Source organism: Chiloscyllium punctatum, chromosome 12 (assembly GCF_047496795.1).
Source record: "Chiloscyllium punctatum isolate Juve2018m chromosome 12, sChiPun1.3, whole genome shotgun sequence".
NCBI classification, from domain to species: domain Eukaryota; kingdom Metazoa; phylum Chordata; class Chondrichthyes; order Orectolobiformes; family Hemiscylliidae; genus Chiloscyllium; species Chiloscyllium punctatum.
The window spans coordinates 13238951-13255215 of NC_092750.1; the positions used below are offsets into that span (position 1 = coordinate 13238951).

At 44.4% G+C, this 16265-nt stretch overlaps 1 protein-coding gene across 6 annotated transcripts in view; it reads right to left on the reverse strand.

Annotated features, from left to right (window-relative positions):
• Positions 1-16265, reverse strand: part of LOC140483603 (semaphorin-3A-like) — a 413310-nt gene that overhangs the window by 19321 nt on the left and 377724 nt on the right. For all 6 annotated transcript variants that reach the window (XM_072581862.1, XM_072581860.1, XM_072581863.1 and 3 more), the window contains 5 exons: positions 12839-12953; positions 10406-10475; positions 6964-7108; positions 1601-1820; positions 1400-1491 (listed from right to left, as the gene is read on the reverse strand). In XM_072581862.1, coding sequence (XP_072437963.1) covers positions 1400-1491; positions 1601-1820; positions 6964-7108; positions 10406-10475; positions 12839-12953 — 642 coding nt within the window. The remainder of the gene's footprint in view (positions 1-1399; positions 1492-1600; positions 1821-6963; positions 7109-10405; positions 10476-12838; positions 12954-16265) is intronic.

A 16265-nucleotide genomic window follows, 5' to 3' on the forward strand; every position in this document is an offset into this window, starting at 1 on the left:
CCATAGCTGCCCCAAGTAGGAAATGGGGTGACACAGTGGCTCAGTTGTTGCGTCTCAGTGCCAGGGACCAGGGTTCGATCCCAGCCTCGGGTGACTATGTGGAGTTTGCACATTCTCCCAGTGTCTGCGTGGGTTTCCTCCAGGTGCTCTGGATTCCTCCCACAGGTGTGCAGGATTGGTCATGCTAAATTGCCCATTGTGTCCAGAAATGTGTGGGCTACATGGATTAGCCATGGCAAATGTGGGGTTGTAGGGTGGGTCTGGTTGTGATGCTCTTCAGAGGGTCAGTATGGACTTGATGAGCTGAATGGCCTGCTTCCTCACTGTAGGGATTCTATGATCATGGACCATGTTTAATTTCAGGATAATAATGCCAATGTTCACAGTATGTTTGTCAGCATAGTCAGTTCTTTTTTTTTAGATTAGATTACTTACAGCGTGGAAACAGGCCCTTCGGCCCAACAAGTCCACACCGCCCCGCCCCGCCGAAGCACAACCCACCCATTCCCCTACATCTACCCCTTACCTAACACTACGGGCAATTTAGCATGGCCAATTCACTTAACCTGCACATTTTTGGACTGTGGGAGGAAACCGGAGCACCTGGAGGAAACCCACGCAGACATAGGGAGAATGTGCAAACTCCACACAGCCAGTCGCCTGAGGCGGGAACTGAACCCGGGTCTCTGGCACTGTGAGGCAGCAGTGCTAACCACTGTGCCACTGTGCCACCCAAATGTAGCGCAATGATTGCATTCTTGTACAATCCCGCATTATAGAGAAATCATGCTTTAGAAACGGTGCTTAAAGTGTTGATTTTGTAATTACATTACAGCCAACACACAGTTTAAACATTTGTGCTTTGGGAACGGCATCCCTAATTGGTCAATCGCGTTACAGCGAATTTGCGTTGACAAAGCACGTGTTATAGCACAATGACTTGTATCTTCTTTACCTACTTGATGAAGAAATTAAGTATATGAGGTCTTCCAGCGACAGTAGTTAATGGGGCAATGTTTATAGGGCTGTTCCAAGGTTAGGACAGAGAAAATAATGAAAAACTGTTTCCAGTGGCAAGTAACAAGAAAGAGTAGAGATTCCAAGTAATCGGAAAGAGACACAATTAGGGTGAGTTATTTTAGACAGCAAGTTGCTATGATTGGAAATGCTGTTTCAAAGGGACACAGATTTTACAATAACTTTCAAAAGAGAAATAGATAACTACTTGAGGGAAAATTTGCAGAGATACAAGGGGCACTGAAGTAACTGGATAGCTCCTCTTAAGAGTTGCCATAGGTACAATAGACTGAGTGCGGCCTCTTTCCTTACTGTATACTTCTGTGTGAGGGTCCAGATACAGGAACAAAAAAACATTGGTGCTCATTATTCCATGTCTTACCTGGAATACTTGCAGTTCTTCAAGAAGAAGCTCTTCCATGTTCTGCCAACTTTCCTTTGGCACTGAGATGACTTTCAAAACAGTCCCGATATCTAAGAATCCAAAGCGAAGAGCTAAGTTGGAGGAATGCAGCAGCTCAATACAAACAAGATGGGCTTTTTAGATGCGGTTTGTAGCTGGTAAATCAAAAGATAACTCTACCTGTTCCAATAAACATGACGTCATAGCGCCCATCACCTGCATCCACTCTATCGACCACTATCTGAGTGAAGCTGTAGTCAACATTGGTTTTCACCAGGACCGGTCTATGGCCAATGGGGTTGATGGGATTGTACATCAAGGGATGGTTACGAGCAAACAACACAACATCATCAGGAAACTCCTTGGTTGACTGAAAGCCCCCAAAAGTTTTGCTTGGACACTGGAGACATGGAAGTTAAAAAAAATGAAGAGTCAACTGCCAGAACTTTGTGCATTTTAACTCACAGGAAAAGGATAAGTAGACAAGCAGGAGGCTGGAAGAACACAGCAAGCCAGGCAGCTTCAGAGGTAGAGAAGTCAACATTTGGGGCATAACCCATCTTCAGGAATGAAGGTGGGGTTAGGGGGAGCTGCAGATAAAGGGGGTGGGAAAGGGTTATGGGTGAAGAGAGGGGTGGAGTGGCAAGGTAGTGATAGGTGAATGCAGGTGGTGGTTATGACCTGGTTGGTCAATGGGAGAAATGAATCTGGCTGGTGGCTGGGAGGAAGGGTCAGGGATCAGTTAGAGGGATGGTGGGGGAAGGGCGGAGTGGGGGGGGGGGGGGCGCAGCTACGAAGGGAGTCGGGAAATGGGATGGAAAGTTATTTGAATTTGGAGAACTCAATGTCTCACCTGGAAGGACTGTTTGGGGTCCTGGATGGAGGTGAAGGGGGTGCCGTGCTGGCAGGTTTTTCATCTTTTACAATTGCAGGGGGAGGTACCTGGGTGTTCAGGACGGGGTTGGTGGGGAGTGTGGAGCGAACTAAGGAGTAGCAAAGGGAATGGTCCTTGTGGAAGGCAGAGAGGGGTGGGGAGGGGAAGATGTTCTTGGTGGTGAGGTCTAGTTGGAGTTGGCGGAAATGTTCGAGGATGATACATTGGATGTGTAGAGTAGTGGGGTGTACAAGGGCGACCTTATCTTTATTATGTTTGGAGGGGGAGGGTTTAGAGCAGTGGTGCGGGGAATGGAAGACGTGCAGTGAAGGGCTGCCTGGATGACACTGAGGGGAAAAGCACGTTGTTTAAAAGAGGTGGACACCTGGAATGCGAGGAAGTGGAATATCTCCTTGTCAGAGCAGATGCAACAAAGATGGAGACATTGGGAAAACAGGAGGAGTTTTTGCAGGTCATGGTGTTGGGGGAGGTGTAGTCCAGGTAGTTATGGGAACATGATAACACAAGAGAAAACATGTTTTTAATGGTAACGAACGTTTGGTGACAAAGTCTTGGCTCCTTTGTAATATGGTACAGATTATTTATCAATACTGGAGAAAATACAACATTAGAAATACCATGAAAGCGTGTACCTCAGGTTCTACATTATCATCAAAGTACCATTACCGCACAAAAAGAGGTCACTCAGCCCTCTGTCTCCTGCAGGCTCTCTGCAAGAGTATCACATCCAGTCCTACTCCCTTGTCTTTCTCCTGCTTTCCTGCAAGTTTTTATTTCCTGCAAAGTTCCTGCAATATTTTATTATCTCCATATTTATCTTCACCTTTTTGTTATCTTCTCTTTTGGAATTGTATCTGCCTCCACAACATTCCAGATCCTGACCAGATCCCACTTTTCATCATCCTTCATCATTCACCTTCACATCTTGCCCCAAAGCGTCCTTATTCTATCATAAATAAAAAGGATGAAAGGACTGCGGATGGATGGATGGAAATGAGAAACAAGAACAGGAGCAGAAACAGTTCTGAGCAAGGGCCAGGCCCAAAGCGGTAACTTTGATTCCTCTCCACTGATGCTGAGTTTTTCCAGCAATTTCTGTTTTTGTTTCTTATTCTATCAGACTTGTGGTTCTGGACTATTTCGAGTCAAAATGGTCTGAGGTTAGGTCTATGTGCTTGGGTTACTTTGAGGCATGTAGTTCAGCTCATGACAGCTCAGACAATGTCAAGGAGAATCAGACCAGGATTCCTGCCCCTCATCGCTGGTCAATGACTTTAAAAGTACAAGGATGTAGATACGCAGAGACAGGATCAGTCTTGGCATCAGTGTCCATACAAGGCTCTTCAGTGACTTAACAGGATTGATGAGGAAAGGTTGTTTCTCCTTGTGGGAGAGACAAGGACCATAGGGGATAATCACAGAATAAGCGATCACATCAGGACAGAGAAGATGCGGAATTCTTTCCCTGAGGCTTACAGCACAGAAACAGGCCCTTTGGCTCTCCAAGCGGGTGCCGATCCAGATCCTCTATCGAAATCAATTGCCTTTTTTCTAAGGATCTGTATCCCTCTGCTTCCTGCACATTTTTGTATCTGTCTAGATACATCTTAAATGACGGATCATGTCCCCCTCTACCATCTCCTCTGGCAACATGTTCCAGGCACCCACCGCCTTCTGTGTAAAGAACGTTTCAAGCATCCTCATATCTCCCTTAAACTTGCCCCCTCTCACCTTGAACTCGTGACCCCTGAGTAATTGAGTCCCCCACCCTGGGAAAATGCTTCTTGCTACCCACTCTGTCTATACCTCTCAGGATTTTGTAGACCTCAATCAGGTCCTCCCCCAACCTCCATCTTTCTAATAAAAATAATCCTAATCTACTCAACCCCTCTTCATAGCTAATGCCCTCCAAACCAGGCAACATCCTGGTGAACTTCCTCCTCACCCTCTCCAAAGCATCCATATCCTTTGGCTAATGTGACGACCATAACTGTACACAGTATTCCAAATGTGGCCGAACCAAAGTCCTAAACAACTGTCACATGACCTGCCAAATCTTGTACTCAATACCCCGTCTGATGAAGGAAAGCATGCCTCTGTACATCAATTCTCCCCAGGGCTTTTCCACTTACCATAAAGTTCGCTCTTGAATTGGATCTTCCAAAATGCATCACCTCAGATTTGCCGGATTGAACTTCATCTGCCATTTCTCTGCTCAACTCTCCAATCTATCTATATTCTGTTGCATTCCCTGACAGACCCCTTCACTATCTGTACTCCACCAATTTCAGTGTCCCCTGCAAATTTGCTAATCAGACCACGTATACTTTCCTCCAGATCACAAACAACAGTGGTCCCAACACAGATCCCTGTCGAACACCACTGGTCATAGTTCTCCATTTTGAGAAACTCTCTTCCACTATTTACTCTCTGTTTCCTGCTGCCCAGCCAGTTCTCTATCCATCTAGCTAGTACACCCTGGACCTCATGCGACTTCACTTTCTCCATCAGCCAATCATGGCGAACCTTATCAAATGCCTTACTGAAGTCCATATCCTCATCTAAAGCCCTTCCCTCATAATCAACTTTGTCACTTCCTCAAAGAATTCTATTAAGTTGGTAAGACATGACCTTCCCTGCAACATGCATAAAACTATGTTGCCTATCACTGAGAAGCCCATTTTCTTCCAAATGTAAATAGATCCTATCCCTCAGTAGCTTCTCCAGCAGCTTCCCTACCACTGACATCAGGCTCACCAGTCTATAATTACCTAGATTATCCCTTCTACCCTTAAACAAGGGGACAACATTAGCAAATCACCAGTCCTCCGCAACCTCACCCGTGTTCAAGGATGCTTGTTAAGGCCCCAGCTATTTCCTCTCTCGCTTCCCTCAGTAACCTGGGATAGATCCATTTGGACATGGGGACCTGTCTCCCTTAATGTCTTTTAGAATACCCAACACATCCTCCCTCCTTATGCCGACTTGACCTAGAGTAATCAAACATCTATTCCCAAGCCATAACATCCATCATGTCCCTCTCCTTGGTGAATACCAATGCAAGGTATTCATTAAGAATCTCAAACATTTTCTCTGACTCCACACACAACTCTCCTTTGTCCTTGAGTGGGCCAACCCTTTCTCTTGCTCCATATATATGAATAAAAGGCTTTGGGGTTTCCTTGACCCTGTTTGCTAAAAATATGAAACTGTGGAATTCTTTACTGCAGAGGGCTGTAATGGGTCATTAAATATTTTCATGGCTGAGATAAACAGGATTTAATCAGTAAAGAAATTCAGGGTTATGAGGAAAGGCAGAAGAGTGGAGTTGAGGATTGTCAGATCAGCCATGATCCCACTGAACGGTGGAGCAGTCTTGTTGGGCTGAATGGCCTACTTCTGCACCTATGCCTTATGATCCTGTAGATAGCCGGCAAGCAATCATCACCCTGGCCAACCGATGAGGAATAGTCATTTGGATATGCATCACTGACAACCTGCATTCATATAACACCATTATAAGGCAGTGGAAAACTGAAAATGGAGAATTTGATCCCAAAGTTTGGGCTTGGCCTGGAACAGAGGTTGACGTGTAAGGGTTGCTGCTCCTGTGGACAGGATGGGAGGGTTCTATAAATGCATGGGACAATGGCAGGCCTTGAGGATTCAGGGTAGGAGATTGGATGGGGATGCAGGGGGTTGGGGTGGAATCTAAGTGACTTGCTTCAGATTTCCCAGCCTCTGATATGTTCTTGCAGCCACTGTCTTTCTATGGCCAATCCAATTCAGTATCTGGCTGATGGTCATCGCCAGGACATTGATGGTGGGGGATTCAGTGATGGTAGTGTCACTGAACCTCAAGGAGAGATGATTGATAGATATAGTCATTTCCTGGTTGTTGTACAGTATGAATGTTATTTGCCAATTATCAGCCCAAGTCTGGATACAGTCCAGGTCTTTCTGCTTGTGGGTTATGCACTTTGTTATTGTTGGCAAACGTGTGTTTTAAGTTATGGTTTAAATGAGGAAGGAAAAACTGAGGAATGGAAGATATTGCACAGTGTAAATCTGCGGGGAAAGAGGAAGTAAATGTGGGAGACGGTATTTGTCAAAGATGTACAGTTTAAGAATATTCTTTTTGTTTACAGAGCATGAATCCCTGCAAATTAATATATGTAATCAGAGCCATGAGAAGAGCTGAACTGATTGTATTACATTTGCCTTCAATGTAACACTGTCAGGATTGTTTAGCAAGTGTTACCCAATCATAGAATCACATCCACCAGGAGACGTTTTGTTTTGGGATTTGCAAGCACAGGCTGGTAAAGTAGGGTCAGCATTCTATTTCCAAAAAGGAGGAGTTAGAGCTAGGTACAGTTCTCAGGTCTAAAGGGATGATCGGGTGTGGGCAGAAAGCAGGATGATCAGCCAGGTACAAAGGGCCGAATGGCCTTTAGTCCCATGGAACAAACAAAGGGACACTTTGCTTGATACAATCTGGCAAACTAACTTAGACTTTGCCCAACTGCATCACAACGACACACCAAATAAACTTGCACAACTTTGGACTGGATGTTCATGGTCAGCTATATTCAGTGTGCCTGATAGTTGGTTGATTCTGTTCATGTTACATTTAACTGGGTCCTACCATTCCTGGCCGGGGATACGGCACTTTGCCTTGGTATGGTACCCACTGATAGTTTGGTCCCTCTTTGTGGGCGAAGGGTCCTAGGAAAGCTCTGCGAATGTCGTTCATGCTGTAGACACACACAGCTGAACCTCTGAAGACATTGCTGAAACAAATGGCACAGTTTAAGAGTGGTTAGGAACAAGAGAAGCACATTAAATCTGCACAAAAGGCCGTTTCACATTTCAACCCACATCCCATCAATGAATAAAGAAATTACAAATTAAAACCCACCCCATGTCCTTACCATTTGTAAAGGGCCTCAGGAGAGGGGAGGGTTGGGAGTCGGTGGGGGGGGGGGGGGGGGGGGGGGGGGGGGGGGGGGAGGGGAGATGGAAGTGACATTGAGGGATAAGAAGCTTAGCTTTTCTTTCTAGGAAATGCATGGCAAATCATCTTAACCCCCACCCCCCTCCACCCCCCACCTCCTCTGAACCCTTAGCCACTTTGATAGAGAAGGAGTTGGGTGATGACCCAAAAGCGCTCTTTACCTGATGTGAGTGTACACCTTTTACAGTATCCCTTTGACCCATAGGTTGGGTCAGTCGCAGACATTAAAGCTCAGTACTTAGACACTGAGCTGCAACTCCAAGAGAACTTTGTAACCTGCACCTTCAGCTTTATTTCTCCAAAGATATATTTGCAAAGTTACATTCAGTAAAAGGTCAAACTTGCTTCAAGTGCAAAACAGATCAGGTTTGTTTAATAAAAGACATCAGATTCTCCCTGGCCAATTATGTTAGAGTGTACGTTTACACTTCATGTTAAATCTTCTTGTAAGTTCTTAAAATATAGGAGCAGAATTAGGCCATTCGGGCCATCAAGTCTGCTCCACCATTTGATTATGGTTGATATCCTCCTCTCCCCCATTTTCCTGCCTTCTCCCTGCAATCCTTCAACCCATCACCAAATAAACATCTGTTAAACTCTTCCTTAAATTCACTCACTGTCAATTCTCTACTTTACTCTCTAATTCACAGTGCAAGGGGTTTCTTTATACGAAGGGTTGGTCAGATCGGTGGCAGATGGAATTTACTGTTGATAAATATGAGGTGATGTTCTTTGGAAGAAGGAACAGGACAAGGGAGTACTTAATGAATGGCAGGATGAAGTTCAGATCTTGCGGTGCTTGTCCATTGAGGATGGCAGGACAGGTTAACAGTGTGGTTAAGGGGACATTCAGGATGCTGGTCTTTATCAGTTCTGGCACAGATGAGAAGAGCAGGGAGGTTATGTAGAAAATGTGCAGAGCTTTTGGTTGTGTCTTTGAGGCTTCTACCCAAACTTTAATTCATCCTTCAACACGCAGCCCTGAACCTTGGCATGTGCCAGTCTGTAACACCCAGTCATCAACAGTTCTTTGCGCTGGATGACCATCAGGTTTTGGGCAGAACCAAAGAGGATCTTTCACCAAGTTGATGTTTGTCTCAGTGTCCATGCCTGGGAACAGGCCGTAAACCCCAGAATCCTACATCACGGTGCTGCTCGAGATGAACTTCCACGTCCCTTTCCAGAATTCTCAGCAAAGCCACAAGCTGAAAGGAGGCGAAGGGGTGACCTGATGGAGGTTTATAAAATCATGAGGGGCATGGACAGGATAAATAGACAAGGTCTTTTCCCTGGGGTGGGGGAGTCCAGAACTTGAAGGCATAGGTTTAGGGTGAGTGGAGAAAAATATAAAAGGCACCTAAGGGGTAACGTTTTCACACAAAGGGTGGTACGTGTATGGAATGAGCTGCCAGAGGAAGTGGTGGAGGCTGGTACAATTGCAACATTTAAAAGGCATCTGGATGGGTATATGAATAGGAAGGGTTTGGAGGGATATGAGCCAAGACACGGGCAAATGGGACTAGATTGGGTTAGGATATTTGGTCGGCATGGATGAGTTGGACTGAAGGGTCTATTTCCGTGCTGTACATCTCTATGACTCTATGAAATGGATAACAGTCCCTACCTTACCACAGCCACCTCAAAGTTAACATGAGGAGGGAGGTGAGACCCCAGGCACGCAGACAGGTTCTGGTGCAATGGCAGCCAGGCTGCAGGGTGAAAGTTCATTTGATCTGCCAAACAGCTTTGACAATCCACTCGGGGAAAGGGATCGACCACCTGCTTCTCCCACGGGTCCTCAGTGATGTTAAGTGTGGACCACAGTCTGGATTGTTCACTTTGAACAGTTTAAGCTGAAAATCTTTCATGTGAAAGGTATGGTGTAGCTCAGTCACATTCCCATTCCCATGGGCTACACATCAGGGTCACTGGATAACAGTTGACTGGACTTGCAGAATTTGCTCACTCAATAAAGAGGGCAGCACAGCCTTAGAATGGACAGTTGCACACCATGTACTCACTCCCTTGTGTGATGAGTGTTTCGGGTATGTTTCCATGGTGATGTGTTTGTAGCAAATTCACCATTCCGGTTATACCACTGAAATAGAAATCCCTGGACTAATAATAGGGTGAAATGGACAGCAGGCAAATTTCAATGTCATGAATTAATTATAGAATTTTACAAAATAGGAGGCCATTCAATCTATCATGTCTGTACCCATCCATGAAAAAGCTACCCATCTTGTCTAACTCTCCAGCCCTATCTCCGTAGTCCTCTAAATTCATCACTTTCAAATATATATCCAGCTCTCCTTTGAAACCTCCTCTGGGATCCACCTCCAGTACTCTCCCTGGCAGTGCATTCCAAATCCTAACAACTCTGAATAAAAGAGGTTTCTCCTCAACTCACTGACAGTATTGAAATTGCGACCCCTAGTTACTGCCATACCAACTAGTGGAAACAGAATATCCTTCTTTACCCTGTCAAAAGTGTTCTTAATTTTGAACATCTCAATAAGGTCACCTCTTAATCTTCTCCGCTCTGATGAGAATTAGCCCGATTTCTTTCAACTCTCCTTTCCTTTCTAAAACCCTTCACTCCTGGTATCAATTCTAGTAAAATAAGTAAATCTGAAATTAAAAACCAATTTCCAAACTCGTAAAGGTCCCAAAATTCATTGGGTCTGCAATGCCAGAAAAGGCACATTTTTGTAACTGGTGAAAATGGCGGATGACACGCAAGCAACATGCCACCCATCCGCAGTGTGTACATTCACTCCCAACAAAAAAAAACATGGGTATACAAACAGCCATGTGATTGACGCTTAACTGTCCTCTAAAGTGGCCTAGGTGGTCACTCAGCATAAGGGACAATGAGGAACAGGCAAAACACTGTTGGTAACAACAATCCCACCTCACAATACGAAGAGCGTGGCAACTGTGAACTACGTTCGGACTTGAATCTCATCCATGTCATGAATATCTGTCAAGTAATTGAACTGGAGTTTCCCCGCAGAGAGAGTTTGTTCCTAGCCCAGTCTGTTGCCAGTAAATCCACTCCATGCACTCTCACCTTGATGTACTGAAGACTGTGTAGACCAAAGGGTTCCTGCGATCTCTAGTCTGAAGGAAGAAGACGTCCCCTAGTGCAAAATAAAGAAAAACAAAGCTTCACTCATTTTTGTTATCATCTAGTAGGGTCTGACAGTGATCCCGCAGACCAAATGGAATATAGGAAACAGATGATGGTATGGTTATTAAAGGATAATTAAGTGAGTGCTTCACTGGGTGTATACAGGCAGAAGAGCTCCTGTGTCATTATGGTAGTGTCCCTATCTTTAAGACAGGAGGAATGGATTCAAGTCCTACTGAGTTCTGTACCATGTATGAAGAGGTAGACTAAAAAGTATATACAAATGTATTGCTAGAGCGTCAATACAAGCCGAACAAGTACATGCCAGAACCTTGAATAACCAACATTTAGCCCCTGGTATTTAACAACTCTAACAATCATTACTCTACCAGCTGTAGATGCATGTATTCCATAGCCAATGCGAACTGGTTTGGAAGTAAGTCATTAGCTCATGTCTTCATCACAATCTTATTCATTAGAATCAGGAGTTCTCAGGAAGGGTCACTGGACCCAAAACATTAACTCTGATTTCTCTGCACAGATGCAACCAGACCTGCTGAGTTTTTTCAACAATTTCTGTTTTTGTTTCATTGAAGTTAGCGTTCCCAGATAACATCCAATAATTTCAGTTTGAAAGTTCCAGAGAAAGTCTCATCTGTTTTAGCCCCAGGCTGTTTAGGAGTGAAATCGGGGTAGGAAATCCCAAACAGTGACTCCTTCAGCATATGTATGAATAAAAGAATACACACACATTGGGGAGGTAATTGTCTAGTGGTATTATCGCTAGACTGATTAATCCAGAAACTCAGCTAATGTTCTGGGGACCCTGGTTCAAATCCCACCACAGCAGACACCGATGACAATGAATCCGTTGTTGATTGTTGGAAAAACTCATCTGGTTCACTAACGTTCTTTAGGGAAGGAAGTTGTCATCCTTAACTGGTCTGGCCTACATGTGACTGAAACCCAGAGCAATAGGGTTGACTCTTAACTGCTCTCTGGGCAACTGGAAATGGGCAATAAATGCTGGTCTAGCCAGCAATGCCCTTATCCCGTGAGTGAATTAAAAAGCACTCGATGGGTGTTATGAATGTGGAATTGGCTCACCTCCCAGCTCTGGAACAACGAAAGCATCCAAAATGAAGCTCAATATATTTCCACAAGGGTATCTGAAATATGGAGCTGCTGGGGTTGAGTAGAGTTAGCACCTAATCATACTGCACAGAGGAGGCCCTTTGGCCCAGCAAATACTACACCAAGTCGACACGTCTCACTATCCAGCAACAGGCCCCACTTCCTTGAATGTTAAGGGAGATTGTTGTGACAGATTAGTCACAAGTGAAGGAGAAAAGCTGAACAGCCCTACTCCCGCTCTTAATTTCTGTCAGCTTTCTATATTTAAAAAACCTCAAACTTCATGACAAAAATCAAAGCACAGGGCAGCACAGCGGCTCAGTGGTTAGCACTGCTGCCGCACAGCGCCAGGAACCCGGGTTCGATTCCCACCTCGTGCGACTGTGTGGTGTTTGCACGTTCTCACCATATCTGTGTGAGTTTCCTCTGGGTGCTCCGGTTTCCTCCCACAATCCAATGATGTGCAGGTCAGGTGAATTGGCCATGCTAAATTGCCCATAGTGTTAGGTGCATTAGTGGTAGGGGAATGGATCTGAGTGGGTTACTCTTCAGAGGGTTGGAGTGGACTTGGGCTGAAGGGCCTGTTTCCACACTGTAGACAATCTAAAATCTAAGCATCGGAGTAGATAAGGCCTGGACAGGTCCTGAGCCATGATAGCTCTCACCCATAACCCAGAAAAATTGGCTAATCAGATTGACAGCTTAAAATATGGACCACATCAGGGAAATGTAGCTGTTGCATCTGGAGTCTAGTCCAGTCCCAGGGGAGGTCGAGCAGTGAACGGGAGAAATCTCAGACTTAAATAATAATAACAACAAATAATAATGTGATAATGATATTATTTATGTATATCAGAGCAACCAACAGCCTGAAGGGTCTATAGTTCCACAACCTCCATTCCAGACGATCGAGAAACACTTGTATTTTTATTTTTTATCATCTTAACGTTTCATACTTTTATTGAGATTTATTGCATGCAAATCAATTGACACAATATTCCTGGCCTGCGAACCATTTTGGGGCTTCCTACAGTTGTAAATAGTGATGTATCAATGATGAAGCCTTCCTTTCTTATAGACCAATGACCTGGAGGTACGTCTACCCTCTGGGGACTGAATTCTTCCCCTTAAATCCTCTGCAAGGCACAATGTTTATTAGGCATTGTATACACTGTTGCTGTCTAGCTGGGTTGATAGAGAGAAAAACACTATGTTCACCCAACACCCAAAGCTACTCACTGATCTCATCAAAATGAGTGTCAATCCCTTCACTTCCTGGGACCGAGCAGATTAGCCGGGCCTTCAGGAACGTGGTCCATTTGTTCACCAGGCTTCTCAAACCTCCGTGATCGTTCTGAAAATAGATGAAAAAATCTTAGGTCTAGCATCATCCAGGCAACTTCCAGCAAGAGGGGGTTATGGTGACTGGGGACTTGCACCTGATCTGGGTGGGAGTGTGGGGAGTGGATCAGGCGTATATTAGAGGGGGCCAGCATGAATAATTGTGGGGGTGAGTCAGTTTGAGTGTTTGTGGGAACAGCTTTATAGTTACTCAGGAGTTAGAGCAAGTTTTAATTCCTCTAATGGTTCCCTAGATAACTTGTAAGTAAGTAAGTGTTACATATTATAGCTGTGTATGTTATGCTGGAGTCAGGTGAGTACAGGTGAGTCACCAGCCAGGTTTGCAGGCTTGTTCAGGCTGTGCTTTCACAGGCTACACAGCTACAGAATAAACCCACCCTGTTGGGGTGCAACCATGCGTTCATATGTTCTTTAGTTCTGACTGGGACCTAGTAACTGTCCAATATAGAACAGTCATAATCCTTCAAAGTCATTTGAGTCTAACTCATAGTTGGGAATTTTTTCAGAGGATTTCAGATGTTGTGTAACTTCTCGACAGAAGTCTCAACTTCCCAGGCATTTCCTGCTGAGTCAGCACCTTTGGAATTCCACATGTCAAGGTGCACATCTCCCAGGGTATGTCCTGTGTCTGATTATCTAGAAATGGGAAGGTCTGGTATCTGACTCCCCAAATAGAGCTCTTCACACTAAGTGGCAATGATGAAGTGGGTTCAGTTAGAACTCAACTGTAATGATGGCTTTGAGCTGCCTGTCAGAAATGTAGCTTTACAAACTGGTACTGATGTTAATCACTACAGAGAAGGCAATGGCCTAGTGACATTATCTGGACTGTTAATCCAGAGACACAGGCAACATTCTCGGTTCAAATCCTGCCAAGACAGATGGTGGAATTTGAATTCAACAAAAATCTGGGATTAAGAGTCTAATAATGAGCATGAATCAAATGTCAGTAAATGAACGCATCTGGCTCATTAATGTCCTTTAGGGAAGAAAATTTGCCTTCCTCACCTGATCTGGCCTACATATGACTCTCAGCCACATGGCAATGTATGAGGAGAGATTAGGACTGTTTTTGCTAGAGTTCAGATGAGTGGGGGTGGGAATCTCATCGAGACTTATAAATTCTAACAGGATTAGACAGGGTAGATGCAAGGAGCATGTTCCTGATGGTGGGTACATCCAGAGCCAGGGGGCACAGTCTGAGGATTTGGGATAGACCATTTAGGACAGAGATAAGGTGACATTTCTTCACCCGAAAGTGGTGAGCCTATGGAATTTGTTACAACAGGAAGTAGTTGATGCCAAAACACTGAATGTATTGAAGAGGTGACTAGATGTTGTATTTGGGGTCTATGGGATCAAAGTTTAAGGGGAGAAAGCAGGTTTAGGCTATTGAGTTGGATGATCAGCCATGATCGTGATGAATGGGGGAGCAGGCTCGAAGGGCCAAATGGCCTCCTCCTGATCCTACCTTCTACATTTCAACATTGCTATGTTTCTGTTTATAGTTCATATCTCCAGCATGCATATTATTTTGCTTTAATAATAAAAACATGGTGTGTGATCGTTAAATCGAGTTCCTGTGAGTTAAACTGCTTTAGAAAATTGTTTTCTTGACACGTTCAGTATCTGATGTTGAATAAACCAAACTGTCTATAAACAGATATTAATCTCCTCTGTCCAGTCATACTATCACTGATCTTCAAGCGCCCTTCTGCAATACTTTTGTATCCAGTCCAAAGATTAATAGACAATTAAAATTTTCCATTCCCCATGGAGTACTCTATTCATAACTTACATGTTGATCTCTTTGCCTTCTGTAATATTCACACTGTCCTCTCTTTGTGAAAGAAAAAGGCAACCATTTATGTCACGCTTTTCACATGACCAGAGGGCGTCTCAAATCACATTTAAAGTAAATCAAGTGCTTCGCTGGTGTAGTCACCGTTATAATGCAGGAAACAGGGTCGTCAATTTTCACACAGCAAACTCTCACAAATACAAACATGATATCATACAAATGTATCTGGCTTTCTGCTGTTAATTACAAAGAACAACACAGAACAGGAACAGGCCCTTCGACCCTCCAAGCCTGCGCTGACACATTTTTCCCTTCTATACTAATACCTGTCTTCACTAACAGGATCCGCATTCCTCTATCCCCTTTGTATTTATGTATTTCCAGGTGTTTCTTGAATGCTGCGGTTGTGGGATAAACGTTGGTCAGTTCATCGGCTGCTGAATTTCTTTGATATATTTGTTCTATTACAACCATCCAAGCAGGTAAAGAAGGCTTGGGTTTACCGGTTAATCTGAAAACATTGCATCTCCAACAGAGCAGTGCTCCTTTAGTGCTGCACTGCAGTGTCAGAGTTGAAATCTATGCTTGTACACAGTAGCTGGTTACTTATAGATGGGTGTTTCACTGACTGAGCCCTGTCTGACAGCCTCAGGAGGTGTTTTCATTATCTGGGAGGTCCTAATGAAATGGAGAAGCCCCACAGTGAAGTTAAAGTTCCAAACACAACACAGAGCTGTACAGCACAGGAACAACCCCTTGAGTCCACCATGTATGTGCTGACCATCCTGCATACTAATCTAATCCCATCTGCCTATACGTGGTACACATTCCTCTATCCCCTGCCTGTTCATATGTCTGACTAAATGTTGCTGTCGTAGGAGAGAAGAGGGGAAATCTTCACTCTTGGCTTGGCTAGGCAGAGACTCAATGTGTCACAGCCCTGCCTCCTCCATCACACTGCCCTGGACTGATGGTGATTACGCATCTGAGCTTGTGCCCACAGTAGGTGGGTCAGTGCGAGTGAGATGGGAAAAAAATTCCTGGCCTCGCCATTGTCTTATTACCCTCTGGCTGTGGTTCCTGACTGCGTACTTGACCACACACACTCACGACCAACACACACCCATGCGCGCGACAAAAATGCACATGTGCACACGACAAACACGCACCTGCACGTGACAAACATTCACCCATGAAAACGCACACACAGCCATGACAAAAAAAAACACACGACAAAAATATACACAGACCCACACATGACAAAAACACACAAAAACATACACAGACCCACACATGACAAAAACACACAAAAATATACACAGACCCACACATGACAAAAACATATACACACCCACATATAACAAAAGCACACACAGACAAGATAAACATACACACACCTGTGCATAACAAAAACACAGAGTAAAACAAGCATGATGAAAACACACACGGCAAAAACACACATAAAAAGCAAAAACACAGTCTTCAGATGCTTCTGACCTGCAG